General features: G+C 40.1%; 1 protein-coding gene across 5 annotated transcripts; it reads right to left on the reverse strand.

Annotated features, from left to right (window-relative positions):
• Positions 1 to 6,491: 6,491 nt before the first annotated feature.
• On the reverse strand, positions 6,492 to 14,817 carry pfkfb3 (6-phosphofructo-2-kinase/fructose-2,6-biphosphatase 3). Of its 5 annotated transcripts, none has more exons than XM_084910405.1 (16): positions 14,534 to 14,817; positions 12,586 to 12,711; positions 12,323 to 12,419; positions 12,152 to 12,218; positions 11,988 to 12,062; positions 11,842 to 11,898; positions 11,604 to 11,728; positions 11,287 to 11,494; positions 11,020 to 11,166; positions 10,819 to 10,923; positions 10,594 to 10,723; positions 10,355 to 10,482; positions 10,031 to 10,219; positions 9,729 to 9,751; positions 9,322 to 9,372; positions 6,492 to 8,754 (listed from the first exon to the last, which is right to left on the reverse strand). In XM_084910405.1, exons 1-16 carry the CDS (start codon positions 14,601 to 14,603, stop codon positions 8,748 to 8,750), a joined length of 1,605 nt encoding a protein of 534 aa, XP_084766531.1. In that variant the 5' UTR covers positions 14,604 to 14,817; the 3' UTR covers positions 6,492 to 8,747. The 5 variants fall into 5 exon arrangements, with proteins under 5 accessions (XP_084766531.1, XP_084766529.1, XP_084766533.1 ...); XM_084910403.1 differs by having other exon boundaries at positions 6,495 to 8,754; positions 12,586 to 12,714; positions 14,534 to 14,816; XM_084910407.1 differs by lacking the exon at positions 9,322 to 9,372 and having other exon boundaries at positions 6,497 to 8,754; positions 12,586 to 12,714; positions 14,534 to 14,816.
• Positions 14,818 to 15,715: the final 898 nt, after the last annotated feature.

A 15,715-nucleotide genomic window follows, 5' to 3' on the forward strand; every position in this document is an offset into this window, starting at 1 on the left:
TTCACACCTTGCCCCTCCTCCTTTTCACACCATCTCTTCTCTCCTCTGTTTTCCCCTTTTGTTTGCTTTTTCTCTCCACTTCAGGCTTCACCATCTGGCTTCTCCTAACTCTTTCCCTCTGCTTTTTCTGATAGCTTTCTTTATCACTCATCCCACTTTCTACTGTCTATCCTAATGCTGTCATGTCTGCACACCTGGATGATCCTTTTACTCATCAAATTGCGAGCCATTAACTTAGATGATATTTACATAGATCCAGTACACTGATATGTGGAAGTAATCTTCTGTTGTCTAATAATGTCAGAAGAACTCTTGGGTGATAAAGCCTGTTCAGTATCACTTCCTTATTCCAGCTTTCTTTTTCATTAAAGCAACTCAAGTGTTTGTATTCAGAGTGTACTGTAAATACTTTTTGATCAGGTTTAGTTCAATTTAGTTTTATTTATATAGTGTCAAATCCCAACAGCAGTCGCCTCAAGGTGCTTGAAGTTAAATACTCCAACAATAATACAGAGAATATCCAAACAATCAGATAACTTCCCATGAGCAGTCATATGTTGGCAGTGGGAAGTAGAAACTCCCTTTTAACAGGAAGAAACCTCCAGCAGAACAAAGCTCACAAATCAATAATCATTAACTATCTAAAGATGAAATCGGAACTCAGTTGTGTGCTTTTTGGTTTCATATGTAGCTATTTTTGACTTAATTTGTTTAAAAAATGTACATTTTCATTTTCTATTATAGTCAGTCAGACGCCAACTTCTCTTTAAATCCCTACTTGCATAATTATGCTCTTCATTCTGTGAAAACAACATCCTGATTTCATTTCCAGTCAGGTATGCTTGCTGCATCCCACCACTCTCACTGTACTTCCTGTTGTTGGTGTACACTAGTAAATATAGGCATTATGACAGAAACAAAACCAACTTCCTAATGTGTATTTCTGACTAGTGTATCCTTCTGCAGAACCTTCACTATATTGTTACATTATAAGTCATCAATTCAAAGAAACCTCAAAAAACACAAGTCAAGCCAAGTCAATTTATTTAAAAAAAACAGCAGGTGATGGCCAAAGTCCTGTATAATTAAAAGAAGAAATCAGCAATTAAAAAATAAAAACATCAATGTGTTTAAATGTCAAGGAATAAAACAGAGTTTTCAAACAGGTCTTGAAGATGTTTAGTGTTAGTGAGGTCCTAACTGTTCCAAGCTGTTCCAAAGTTTAAGGGCAACTAAAGTAAAGGCCTCTGTGACCTCCTTAATGGAATAATCTGCTCAATTCTCAGTTCAGTTCAGTTTAATTCAATTGTATTTATATGGTTCCAAAAAGACCAAAAATACAGTCGTGGAAATGTTTGTATTTAAACATGCCTAATAAATATTACCCTCTCATTTTTTACTTTTTTTTTTTTTTTTTTTTTTTGTCTTTAAAGTAGAGATCAATTTACAGTGGTGTACCGGTCATGACCCCCATCAACATACTGATTTTCTATTACTGTTTGCCTTACTGGGAGCTCCCACTAAACAATGTCTCATCAGGGCCTGCTTTTCTTTACATTCATTGACATAATTCCATATTTACCCAATTTAATCATCCCAGCTCAGGGTCCAACTTAAACCATATCTCTGACCTTATAGTTTTCTAATCAAAGCGTGGTCATTGAGGTATATAATAGAATAAAAGATACATGAAATTTTTGAAAACCAAAATAATAATCCTGAGACCATTAGTAGTTTGGAGATCAAATTCACCTTCTTGTTCAGAAAGAAACACAAATAATGCAACATAGAGAATAGAGTGTCATCCACATTTACTGGAAACAAAAGTAAATTGAGGATGTGCAGTGTAGGGTAAGTTTTACATTAAAGATTGTCTTACACTGTGTGACAAGAGTGTGACAAAACAACTTTTTTAAAAAAAAACAAAAAAAAAACAAAAAAAAAAACTGGTGACTTAAAACAAAACCAAAATTCATTTTTGCCATGTTTTATGTTACTGGAAATGAAAAGAGAACATTTGTTGAGTAATAGAAGTTAGCGTAAGTATTCTAAAAGCATTGAATATGGTTGGGGGGGAAAGGTGCTGCTTTTGTGTCACATTGTATCTACCAGTGCCATGTGACACAGACGAAACATTAGGATGACTCACTACAGTAAAAAAAATATATTTTGTGAGGCCGATGCAACTTTGCAGAGAAGCACGTAAAAGGACTATTATTCCACCATCAGTGTAATCGGGGATAACACATGCTCTATTTAATCTACTCAGCTCCATTCAAGGCCTGCTGAAAGACTTATCCTCTCCATTCAGCGCAAAATCTCCCTGTCAATGGCTTCTCTACAAAGAGAGAGGGATGAGTTTTCACTCCCCTGCACAAATAATGCAGGTAATGCATTCTTTACTGGACAGAAACAGAAAACACAAATTCAACTTTACCCTGAGGGTGGGTGTGTATGATAAAATACTGGCTAATTCTTACCACTAAAACAGATATCTGTGTTAATACACATCAAACTATCAACTAATAAAACTTGATTTAGACCTCTGTGGGAAATCTTACGTCGTAAGTGGAAACTGAACCCTACACCACAAGCTTCCACACCATTCAAGCCATTGTGGGCTGCATTGACCTGACATATAGTTACATTTCTCAGGAGGTCCACATCAGGTTACATAGAAGGTTACAGCGTAGGGTCAAAAGAGTTTCCATTTACGAGATAAGTTAAGCTGAAGCATAATTCACGTTTAAGCATCCCTGTACCTTTCTGCAAGGACTGTTATATAATAATGGATTGCATTTATCCAACCCCCTGAACCACGGTCGACCAACGTCTTCTGTTCTTCATAAAAAGTAGTGTGTTTATTTGTTTGTTGAAGCCTGAGTATTCTAAAACTTAATTTGGCCCATTTAGGTAAAGAGTGGCAGGGTCTGTGGAGCGCAGGGCCAGAGTTTGTTGTAAGATGCATTTTGCTGGTAGAGCCGCTAAACTTCCACTCTCAAGCCCAACCAAATCCCAAACACTGATGTACCCCCGCAAGAATTTGATTGCTGATGACCAGCAGTCATAAAAGCATAAAAGTTTATGTACTGACAGTGTTGCAATCCACGCACAAAGGTATGTGTCTGCGCTGTCAAATAACAGAATAAATTTTTCCACCTCTTAAACATCAGTGCTGTAATCCTATCTTAAAAAGGTTCTGGTTCGATCTCAAATATGTTTATGAGAGGAGCAGCAAGAGGAGATAGGGCTAAGGTCCAATAGTCAAGTAGTCAGTCTATGTAGTAGTCCAGTAATAATATACAGTACTATGAGAAAGATTTGAACCACTTTTTCACTGTATTGAATATAACAGTACATTAAACCAGGAAATATTGAACATATGAGAATACAAAAAGGTTATGCATGTCTCACTTTTTTTAATTGGTTGTGCAATAGTTGCAAACAGACAGCCATGCAATATTTAGTGTTTACACCATTTATGTAACTTTTATTCCTGTGGTATCATTTGCTTCATCAAGAGCTTATTTGCCTCTGGACGTCACAGCGCATAATCGTCCCTCTGTCTTTCCAGTGTAAAGAGTGAAGTCCATTACATCAGAAGTATGAGCTTAGTTTTTAGAAAATCTGCAGGGTGTGAGTATGATCCCAGATTAATATGTGCAAAATGGCAAACAAAAACCTCCAGCGGGTAATAAAAAAAAAAAAACAACATTGAAGGGACATCTTGAAGAGATGTTTGCAGAGAATCACCTATCATATCTTAATTTAATTAAGAGAATTTTATTTCCCCATAAATAATAATGAAGTGTGTGTGCACTGTTTTTGCCATTAAACATTTTAGTAAAGCTTGCTTGCACTCGGGGCATGTTCAACAATTTTAAACACTTTCAGATTACTTTTAGTGACTTAGCTTAGACTTTTGAATGACAGTCATTACTTCACACCATTAAAAACCTTTTTTTTTTTTTCCCATAACTTTCAGCTATTCACTAGTCAACTACACAAAATCTTTCCATATACCTGGCTGCAGAAGCAGAAGCAACCCCTGGCTGTAAATCACTGCACTTTTGAGTCTACCTGGGTCATCGAGTTCATACAATGTGTGTGTCTCTGTGATTCTGCATGCACACTCTGTATGAAACAAGATTACTTTGGGCTCAAGTGGGACAGGGACACATGAGTAAGAACTAAGCAGGACAAGCTGCTGAGTCATGGGTAAGACAGAGTGAGACATGATGCCCGGTCACCTGATGATGATGAATCAGTCTGTGAAAGAGTGTTAAAAAATGTCACCTGTCCTCTTTTTATGCTTATCTCAACTGTCCACATTCAAGTAAGATAATAAGTTTTGAGTAGATTGCTCAGCCTTGATCAACTAGGCCAGTCGGTATTACTGCCTTTGTAACCTGGCTGATTGGGATCACACACAATCCTTCGTCAGCGCAGCATTAGACGGCTATTTGTGGAGCTGCTAGCTTAGTTCAGACTGTTAATAACAAGACCACATACCATTCAGATGCCTGACACAGCAACTCCTCTCTCCCACAGAGATTACAGACAACACACATGTAAACACACACACCGGGCTAACCATGACTACCAGTGGCAAGCCACATGCAAGTTTGCTTCAGTCTGTGCTTGCCAACGCAACACATAGTGAGACTCCGGAGCCTTGTCATTAAATTCACATCTCAGTCAAGCACGAGGCAATAACATGGGGAGGGGGGGGTCAATTAATATAATAAAATGTGAGCAAACGTGATGCAAAATGCTGATTATTACTAAGGAGAAAGCTTGAATAGGTAAAGTGTACCAATGTGAGCGACAACAACATGCAAAGATACAATGCAAAGTAGGTTTTAGAGTTTCACTGCCTGTGAGTGCTGAGGAAGCCAGTCAGTGTGTGTGTGTTTGAGAGGGAGGCGGAGCACCAAGTGGTGTACCTGACAGCAGTCACATAGCCACTCTGCCCACAGGATGACCAAACAGAGCCAAAACACTTGGTCTGCCCATGATTCAGACATGGGGAAATACCACATCCAGCTGGCAAATATAATGTGTGCGACACAGTGGCAGGAGAGAGGCAAATATAGGAAGGGAGAAGCATCTAGTATGACAAATGTTTAGCTCATATTAAAGTGAATTTTAGTAACTTATCAAGCGCATCAAGGCTAAAACAATAATCCAAACTACTGACATGCGTTTCTGATTTTAAGCTGTTGGTAACTCATCAAGTCTCATGAGCTCATAAGTGGTAAACAGAAAATGTGGAAATTTGCAATATACTGTGGTGATTTTTGCACATTTTGCACACATTTTGAATGAAGTCCTTTTTCAACTGCATGCCTTTGCTTAGCAGCAGCTAAGCCAGAATTTTCCATCTGCCAGGAGCACATTTAGATATCAGGAGGCAATAAAACTCAGTCATTTACTTATGGAAACTAGTTGGAAAAGACGGACCTCAAACCAACTCCTACTTTGCGTATCTCAATGGAGATATTGTGTCATCTGCACAAATAAATATTTTTGTACATAAACCCAACTTATTAACTGAATAATAAGGATCTATGGTGATGATGCAAAGGTAGTGATCGAAGAATAATTTCCTGAAAACATCCGTGCAGTTCTAATATCCCTGCGGCCATAAAAAATAAAATCATTTTAAACAATGCTTCACAATAGTGATGGCTAAGAAATGCTCTGAAGGACTCTGGTAACAGCCTAATTAAGCTTTTTGACGACTGGCCCTTAAACTGAGGTGAATCATTAGCATACAGGCTTAGATCAAAGGTCACAGATCCATTTATGTGCTGAACAAGTAGCACTTCTAACGAAGGGTGTCTACTGCAGATGGTTATTTACCATTCTAACCAGCAGTCTGACGACTGTCTTGTCATAGAAAATAAAATGAACAATTTGTACTTCACTTTATAAAAAATGCTCTAATGTATGAGGTCTCATTTATGCCAATAAAATACTTCTATTCTATTGTCTACTGTCTACTTCGCTTGGGACAAAACTATGTCAACAACCAATGTTTTGTCAGTTGTCCTGACAAAACATTTGTCTGTGCAAATTCAGCTTTTAGCTTCAGTCATTGTTGAGCTGTTTCCTGTCGTCGGCCTGCGCCTTTCTGTGTCCTCATGTGTCGTTTTTCTGTATTGTTATGAATGCTGTCCTCAGGGGCCCTTTGTGCTCTTCTTTAGGGCATTCTGATGAGTCGTTTAAATGTGTTGCTGTCTTCTTCCTTTGGTTTGGCTGGCGTTGTTAAGCAAGTAGTTGGATTTGAATTTTGCTTGACTGTTTCCTTACAGAATAAGCCTTCAAGGAACCCAGAATAGCTGCACAAAGATCAAGTGAAATCAGCCAATAGTTTCAGCATGCATTATATTGAACAACAATGTAATTTATATAAAATAAATTATATTTATTTCTAATCAACTTAGTTACATCCTGTTTTAAAATTTATTGTATGACTGTGTGTATAATCAGTTATAACTAATGCCCAGTTGTCCAAATGTAAACTACTATACAAAAAATTAAACTTGTTTATGGTTAAAGCAACACATAATGCACAAAGGTGGTACAAATAGAGCTCAAAGTTGAATGAATAAAAGCATGTTTAGCTAAAAGTTTCAATAACAGAAACAACATACACAACATAATTTTGGTACATGTGAACCTCCATATATCAACATGTTGATGTTTAGCAGTGTAATATGACTACTGTGAAGCTGTGGTGTTGTCCATTATGGATCATCCTGACCACCCTCTGCACCATTTACTCCACAGGCAGTGGAGAACCTTCTCTAACAGACCGATCCAGCTCTGCTGACACAAGGACAGTTACTCTGTACAAATGCAACACTTACCATGATAACAGTTCATCACAACACTTAACACACAGCAAGGAAGTTTTGTTGTGCTGCATTGACCACCTAATGTCAGTGAATACTTATTCTGATCTTCACTCAAGTCATCTTAATTCCTGTTTTTCCCCTGCTGATATTGATACATTACTTCATATGTGTATTTAATTTTCAGATTTACTTTGTTGCTTTTGTTTAATCCAGATATTTTTCTCGTATTGTGCAATATGGCACTCTAGTTAGTTATGTCAAGTATACATTTACCTCATCTGTGCTATAGTGTAGCTTTCAGCATGCTAACTCTTGCTGCAAAGCCATTATGCTGGCAGAAATAACTCACGTCATGCTAGCACTGCACTCTGCATTTGTACCATGCCTTCTGTAATTTGTCAAGCAACAATATTTGCACTATTAACTCAACCTTCTTTTAAAAAAAAAGAGAAGTATCAGGCTTATCAGTGCTAGTCATAGCTACTTCCTGAGTCCATTTTAGGCTGATAAGCAGCTTGCAACTCTGTGCAACTCTGACTCATGTGAATAGGTGAGACAGCGAGAACATGCAATGTCATGTGCACATTAGCTCCATAAAAGGAACCAGAGTAGCCTGAGTATTATTGGATATGGGCCAGTGAAAACAAACAGGGTTTTTCCCCCATGAAGTGAATTTAATGGTTCAAGAGGGGGAGGGAGGGAAGGGAAAAAAAAAAAAAAGAAAAAAAAAAAAAAGCACAAAATATAATGTACAGTTCTATCAAAACAGTGTCTTTCCCTCTGAATACTTATTCACAACTACTTAAAAATAAATAAGGAATATAACAAAACACTCTTACAAAAAGAAAACATTTCAAGTATCTCAAGCAAGCCTGATACAGCAGTTTTCTGCACAGGCGTCACACTTTCCATTCAGTCACAACACAGTATTACAAAGAGTTACACACATTTTCATCAAGTCTCCCACAAGGGTTCCAAGTCATCTCCCATACAATGTCACTTACACCATATGTATATGCAAGTACCATATGTACACTAAGATTTACAGAGATATTATTAACAGCACGCATTTTAACAAAAATATAGGTGCTTAACTTTGTGCGTAGCAGATAATGAGAGCAAAAAGAAAATAAACTTGAAGTAACGTTTCCCATCAGAGACATCTCTAATGATCAGCGTGCACTGTGGCACTGAAACTAAATGGAGAAATTAAATATTGAGATGACATGTAGAGTTCATGGGTGAAATGTGGCGCCTCTCAAGTAACGAGTCTGGAGAAAAATGGCGAGAAGCAGCATTAGGCTTGCAAAACAAGCACTACAGGCACTCTACGGCAAAGATCACCTCCATCATTACTGTGCAGTAACATGAAAAACAAACTGACGAACAGAAGCAAAATGTTTCGCCACTGTGCAAAATATTGCTCATTGTGTAGTGTCAACATACAAACCAATCAATTACATAACTTTCAAAAAAAAAAAAAAAAAAAAACATGGAGTACGTGAAAATACAGTGTAAACTAAAGACAAAAAAAAAAAAATTAAAAAAATTCGCTGCATAGTCTTTGGTCTCTCCAAAGCAATAAACCACAATAAATTGGTTTCCATCAGAGATGCAAAAGTTCTATAAAATATTTTTCAAAACAGATTCAATCACAGAAAAAAGGAAAGAAAAAAAAAAAAATTGAGACATTAAATACAATAACTGTGTTTTGAACAGTAAGACGTGCAGCAACTTGTGTCCTGGGCTTTAAGGAGGAGAAAAGAAGTTGATTTTGGAGGTGAACAATTTTACTTTGATGTTGCACCGACTCTTCAATGATCCACATGTCGGTAATGTTTCATTGGCAGGGCTGCAGGATGTCATGGCAACCAGGTGAGCTCATCAGGTTCTGCAAACAAAACAGAAGTTTAGATTCACTTTGTACTGCGGCAGCTGTGCACTACATAGCTACTATACAGATCCATAACAACACAAAAGGCAGCAGTCTTACGCAAAGAGTGGCCAAAGATAGTGTAATGTCTTAACCACACGTTACGTCATGCATGTTTTCTCAGCCCTAATCTGCTCTTTGATATTTTTAGGTGCTGTGAAAACTTGCGTCGAGTTTGCCACTGTGCAAATAGGTGGCTGTGGCTGCATCGCTTTAATCCTTGGGTGATTATGACAACATACGCACAAATGCACACACCCTGCACTGTTATTCATGCTTTTCCACTGCACCAGCAAATCCTATCCTCATGCCACCAGTGAAGTGTACTGCTGTTGCATACTCATTTAATTATACAATTAAGTTTGTTTACAGATGATTTCGAACATGGCTCCGCTCAGCAAATAAAAACACAGAACAATTTAAGCCAACTCATCCTACTTTGCTGTGGTTGGCAGATTTAAGTAATGCACTGATGTGGCTGCTAGAAGAACTGAAGAAACTGCATAGCCTTTAAAGTGTGTTTACCTTTGAAAGACTAAGAGCGAAACCACCTTTAGATAGTGGAGGATGGTGCACCTTTAAGCAGCACAAGACAGGCCGAGAATAGACCAAAACACACAAAGACAAGAACAGGACAGTCAGCATGAGGATCAGGAGTGTAGTAGTGATGAAAACAGATTGGAATGACAGGAATGCTAAACAAAAACGGAGTTCCCCATGAACTAAGAACTTTCCTTTTCCCGTTGCTTCCACAGGCAGGATTTTGTAATGAATCGTCATTTCCCATTACTCAAGTTTAGATTATAGTTATTATTAATACATTGTTTTTCCTCTAAAACAGTCGAGTACTGTGGAAGTCCGGAAAAAGAAATGTCATTGAATACGACACAGCACACAGTAGAAGAGGCTGACAGAATATCCTGAATACTTACAGGCAAACTTTGCCCAGCCAGTGCTGAAAGGTGTGGAAAAGGAGGAGAGGGCAGAGGGGAAAAAAAAAAAAAAGAAAAAGGACGAGAAGAAGTGTGAGTGAACGCATGCAGAAAGCTGTCAGGAAGGAAATGCATCTGTGACTCGTCACTTCCTGAATACTGTTCAGCTGGATATCCAGCCAAGATAAACAATCTACTTTGCTTGAGTACAAATACACTGCCTCTCAAACTCCACATTATCTTAACACCAACAGCCTAAAAAAAAAAAAAAAGTATAATTTTAAAGGTTTTGATAATCCCACCTGTCCAGGGAGAGTGAGGGGTATGTGTGATGGGCTGCAGAGGGCCAGCGCAGAAACAGAGGGGGGCAACTCCTGGATTGGGGCCTCGTCCAGGTCGTCGATGCGAGGTTTCTTAATGTTGGACTCTGGGCTGGTAAGGGGAGTCACGCTGTTCCTCCTGATCAAGGTGCCAGGACCTCTCTTAACCTCCTGCAGGGAACCAAAACAAACAGACTCGATGGTCAAACACATGCGTGGAGTTTCATGAATAAGGACAATGAACAGCAGCTGCTCAGACACAGGAAGTGACAGTGACTCCAGCTCTCAGAAATGAGCTCCCATTACCTCTGGTCGCTCCCTGTGGGTGTTTACTGCCTCCACATTCAGGGAGATTGACTCCACTTTGCATCCATAAGCAACTGGGGTGAGTTTGAGCACCGTGTGGAGGGGACACTTCAGGTAGGGCATTTCATCTGGAATAACAAATGGCAAGGAAAATATAAATAAAGATTAAAAACACATGCAAGGACACATTTGGATTTGACCTTGAACCCAGGCGGGTTTGTGGGATTTGGAGTACCCACCTGCACTCTTATCCAAGAAGTAGGCCAGCAAGCAGCGCATGACAGCCTGATGGCAAATAACCAACACGTTCTCTTGCCTCTCCAGCTCCATGATGACTGGCTCGACCCGCTGCACAAGGTCCTGGTAGGACTGCAAAGGTAGAAGGGGAAGGGGGGGGGGTTAAAAAAATTTGCTTTATATTTTATGAGGTAAAGTGTCAATGCACCAAATGGCTGCTCGTGTACCTCTCCAGCAGGGTAGCGGTAATAAAATTTATCTTCATCTCTCAGTGCAAATTCCTCAGGGAATTTCTCCTTCACTTCATCGTACGTCATCTCCTCACAGACTCCCTAAAAGAACACACCGCGCACGTAGTCAGCTTAGACATGATTTGCAATTAGCAATGTGTAATACAACCTAAAAATACATCTTTAAGTGACACTTACTGCATCAATCTCATTAAGAGCCTTCCACTGCTCGTACGGGACTCCGAGGTGCTCGGCAGTCTGGATGCTACGACACAGCTGGCTTGTCCAGACCTTCAGGTCCTTCAGCTGCTGCTCCTCCACAAATCGAGCCAGGGCGGATGAAAACTACAGCAGGCAAAGCAGTAGTCATTATCACCTGGTGTTCATTATGCAAGATTTAAATTTAAAAAAAAAAAAAAAATGTATCAGCTGATCAACTGGAAGCTCTTATGCTCTCTTTTGTACCTGTTTGCCATGAGGTGAGAGGCCAGCGTCACCCCCCAGCCTTCCCTTCAGATTGTCTGTGCTCTCCCCGTGCCGACACAAGTAGATGGTTCGGGGCTGGACGTGGATGTTCATCAAGTAGTAAACGATCTTGCTCTGAATGTGATCCTGGATGCGGTTGACGAGAAAACGGCGACCGACATCGATTACCTTGATGAAGGACAGATCCCTGGGAGAAGACAGGATCCAAATGATTCATCTGAAGGTTTGCAATGACGCGACATAACCAGCAAGAAAAATTTAAGCCGAGGATTAAATTTTAATTTTATTTTTTTTACCTGTCATATTGATCTGGGTCCAGAGGCTGGTAGCTCTTTTTGTAGCATTCAATCCTTTTCTGGAAATCCAGCATGGCTTCAGTCTTGTTACAGTCCCGGTAGTCCGGGCAGGACACCTTCACTTCCTGCGGAGGAAGGAAAACTGTCAGACGGCGAACAACATGCCTGATGCCAGAGATTTGTGAGCATTGTGTAAAAACAGCACAGTAATGTCTCTGAGGTTATATTTGTGACTCACCATGATGTTCGACGCAATGACGCTGGGATCATCGCACACAGACTCGATGAAGAAGATCTAAACAGAAAAGTGAGACTTTGTTTAGAAAGGTGCTCCACATCACTGATTCAGTACTTTGGTACTCTGATAACGTTAGCAGCATGTACCTTAAAATCATTCTCCTCCCCAAACTTGAGGATCATGTCTCGCCTTTCTCTTGTTGTATTGGTAGCATCAAAGACCTACAAAAAAAGAGAAAAGTTTAAGAAAAGCTTCACCACAGGATAAGGTTGTCACAGAAACAAGTTATTTGAGAAAATGGAAAACTCACCGCTACTTGGCCACCTTCGTCCTTCAAATAGGACCTGACATCTCTCAAGGCTGCTAAGGCACACTGCCTGAAAAGCAATGATAAGAAACGTTTGTTTTCTTCTTCTTTTTTTTTTAATAAACAAAATATGTTTTTATTTGGGGTGTTTGTGTAACATGAGGGGAGACTTACTGCCTGATTTTCACAGCACACTCATTGTCAGGCTTGAAGAAATCATAAGAGCTGTAGTTCTTGACTGCTTCTCTGCGGTACTCTCCTACATTGAAGACTGCAACACACACGAGAAAGACAAACAAGTGTGAACACAATGTCCTGGAATTGGAAACATGAGCTGATGCCGTTTACTTCCAGGACCACAGTGTTACTGTGAAACTGATAAGCTACTGAACAAATAGGAACAGTGTACAAATGTGTGTTGCCGTCTGTAAGCATACCTTTGGTGGGCATGCCGATCCAGTTGAGGTAGCGGGTGAGTTTCCTGGACATGTACGTCTTGCCCCTAGCCGGCAGACCCACCATGACAATGACGGTGGGTGGGTTGGCGAAGTGGGGAGCACCACCTGCTGTAGAGACATTGTGAGATATCACAATTGCGCTTGTTTGCAAAACGTAAAACATGTTTTGTGTGTTTAACTTAAATTATTCTAGGGGTCTTTTTGGTCACCTAAGTCCCATCTCTTTAAGTCAAGCCTCTCTTTAAGCCAACAATACGCTGATTGGCTGCTCATCGTAAACAACATTTGATGAGCAAGTGGCTGGGGCTTCTGTGGTCACAGATGACCATAACAGACATATACCCTTATGTGACATTAGGCAGAGCCAAGACTTTTTTTTTTTTAAGTCAGCTTTTTGCTCCAGTGATTAGTTGAACATATACCAATCTCATTATTTGAAACTTCGACAGTATGCAATGCTTTTAATTACAGGTCCATTATTTTGACTAGCATCAATGAAACACTGACTTTAAGTAATTGACTGCTGTGCAAACTAAGGTTTGTATCCAGTTGCATAAATAACGGGTTTTGAATTATTCTTTCAAGTCACCAACCTATAATCTCCATTTCCCGCTGACGGGCTCACGTTCAGCTTCAACCTCACTGCACATCTGACCCACTTCTGTTAGCCTTCACGAGCCAGGACAATTTGTGTTCACATGACCAGATATACAGTAAGCCCCCCAACCCCAGAGGCTCATGGGAGATTTTACAGGGCTTGCTTCCTGTCACGCCTGCTCCCTCTGTCCGTGCAGCATCAGCCATTCATCTTCAAATAGGCCCACGCATCCCCACAGCACTGCTAATCTTGTTTCCACAACACAAGTGCTTAAACGGAAAGACGGATCAAATTTTAAGGAGATGCTCAGACATCAGAATCAGCCTTCCCTGTGTTGAACCTCCATCTTTCACAGCTGATCACCAATAGTTTTAGGTCTTATGACAAAAAGGTTCAGTTGGATAAATTTGCAGGTTTATCTCTGGATCAGACCTAAAACAAAGCTTAAGCCAAACTCCCAGCACTGACAGACGATTGGTGAACCATGTGCAAAATCCCATCAATAATCAGTCAGAAGCAGAATGAAGTAACCAGTGCATTCATGTGTATTGGAAGTGGGGTAAAAATACTGTTATGTTGATTTTTTTCTAAAACTTACTAATAAGAAATGTGCAAATAATTGTAACAGCACACAAAATATCAAAAAGACCAAAAAGGGAGAAAAAAAAAAACAAAAAACAAATTAGGGACGTAAATGACATGAAATTCGCTTTACTTCTATCAAACAGGTCATTTCCCTTAGCATTTAATTCAGTTTTAAATGATCCAGAAGCAAGAAAGCAACGGCTTCGAGTCACCGCCCCATTCACGGTCACCGCCCCATTCACGGGCATTTGCCGATTGACCAACCAGAAAACGGAACCAGCATCGTTCGCAGGTTGCGCGGGGGAGGGGAAGGCACTATTAACCATGGCAACAGGAGCTTTGTCAGGCCGGAGAGAGGTAGTGACGTGTTGCACGTGCTGAGCGAGACCACCAATCAATGAATGAATGATGCCGGTTTTTCGACTTGGCGATTTAGAAGACCGGCGTACGCGGCAGGTGCAGTGCATCACCCAAAGACTCAAGAATATTCGACCAAAACTGCAATTCCGTCACAAAAGTAACACTACGGGGTTGTTTTACAGCAATGCAGCGACCTGGTGACGTGATAAGCATTCATACGGCAATACCCACCCAGCACCACACTCACATGTCGTCAGAAAAAAAAGAACTAGCTTGATTAGCGTACGTTAATACGCGAAAATACATTGAAAATACCAGTTATCGTTACATTTAAGTAACTACTGAGGTACCCACGAGCAAAGCATAATATCTGCAGTGTTTTACCTCTCCGCCTGTCATCCTTTGTGGGAACCCAGATCTTTTGGATCCTGTTCTGGGTGAGCTCTCTGGGCATTCCTTTGGGCCTTATGAACTGCACAGCACACAGGAGAACTAAGACGCTTAAATCCCGTCGATAAAAAGACTTCGAAGAGCCGGAGGCGATGTAAAACTAGAGCGTAGTTCTTCCGTTCAGTGTGTTCAGCGTACTGACCGGTGCAGAGCCGGGTTTAATCTACCGGCCTGTGCCACACATCCGCTATTTAACTCCGCCCGCGCGGCCGGCAGACAACGTGACTTGGGACGCGCGCGCGCAAGCACATACGTTCACACATATTACACGCGCACACAAGCTGCGCCACAGCGCCACTCTGTGGTGATCCTTAGAACAGCACTTAATACGTAACCCTTTTTTCATTATCGACATTGTGTGCAATAGTTCTTAAACCGACTGCAATCCACGGTATATTACTCATTTCATTCTATTTTTAGCAGCGGCGCCAGCGGCGGGTATAACTGATATCTGATATTTATTAATTAAAGCTCCATGTGGTTCTCTAAGACTGATTTTCAAATATTCCTGAAGCTTTCTGCTGTAGGTTTATTTTTTAAATATTTTTTTACCATTTCAAAATGCAGCATTGCCATTAATTTCCATTTTGTCTCGGTCTAACGTGTAGTGTGAATGTATAACATTAACAATTTTTCTGTGTATTTCTGTGTATTCATAATATTTTCGAATATTATTGTTTTTATATTTTTTAGGATAATTCTGATAAAGTTTTTATAAAAGGGGGGCTATTTATGCGTTTTATTTTATTTATTTATTTTTATTTTATCAAAGAACGATTCGAAATTGATACGATTTAATGTCTGAAACCAAATTTTTCTTTTCTTTTTTTCCCTCCACGTCCGCGGTCTTTGTGGTCAAGATGATTTGCCCCCCCCCACGTTCTCCACGTCCACTCGCAACCCCCAACAAAATCTCAGCTACTTTGTTCAGTCTAAAGATGTGTGAAACCAACCCCAGAAGAGACGTGCAGAGCCTCACGTCACCTCTCTCTCCTTCCTCATACTGGGCCGTCCCACTGAGTCACAATGGGTATCATTAGACATACACTGGTGTGGATTTAACTTTTTCAAAAATGTCCGCATTAGCCAAGCACGCTTTCATCTTATAGCGCAATA

Source organism: Perissodus microlepis, chromosome 17 (assembly GCF_051167445.1).
Source record: "Perissodus microlepis isolate ML-2025 ecotype Zambia chromosome 17, ASM5116744v1, whole genome shotgun sequence".
NCBI lineage: Eukaryota > Metazoa > Chordata > Actinopteri > Cichliformes > Cichlidae > Perissodus > Perissodus microlepis.

Excerpts from the sequence above, each read along its gene's own strand:
- pfkfb3 (XM_084910403.1), bottom strand. The coding sequence starts at position 14,603 with ATGCCCAGAGAGCTCACCCAGAACAGGATCCAAAAGATCTGGGTTCCC. Across the intron at positions 10,724-10,818 it reads ACCGCTACCCTGCTGGAGAG|TCCTACCAGGACCTTGTGCA; the intron begins GTACACGAGCAG and ends CTACCTTTGCAG. Across the intron at positions 9,373-9,728 it reads TGGCTGGGCAAAGTTTGCCT|GTGCACCATCCTCCACTATC; the intron begins GTAAGTATTCAG and ends TGCTGCTTAAAG.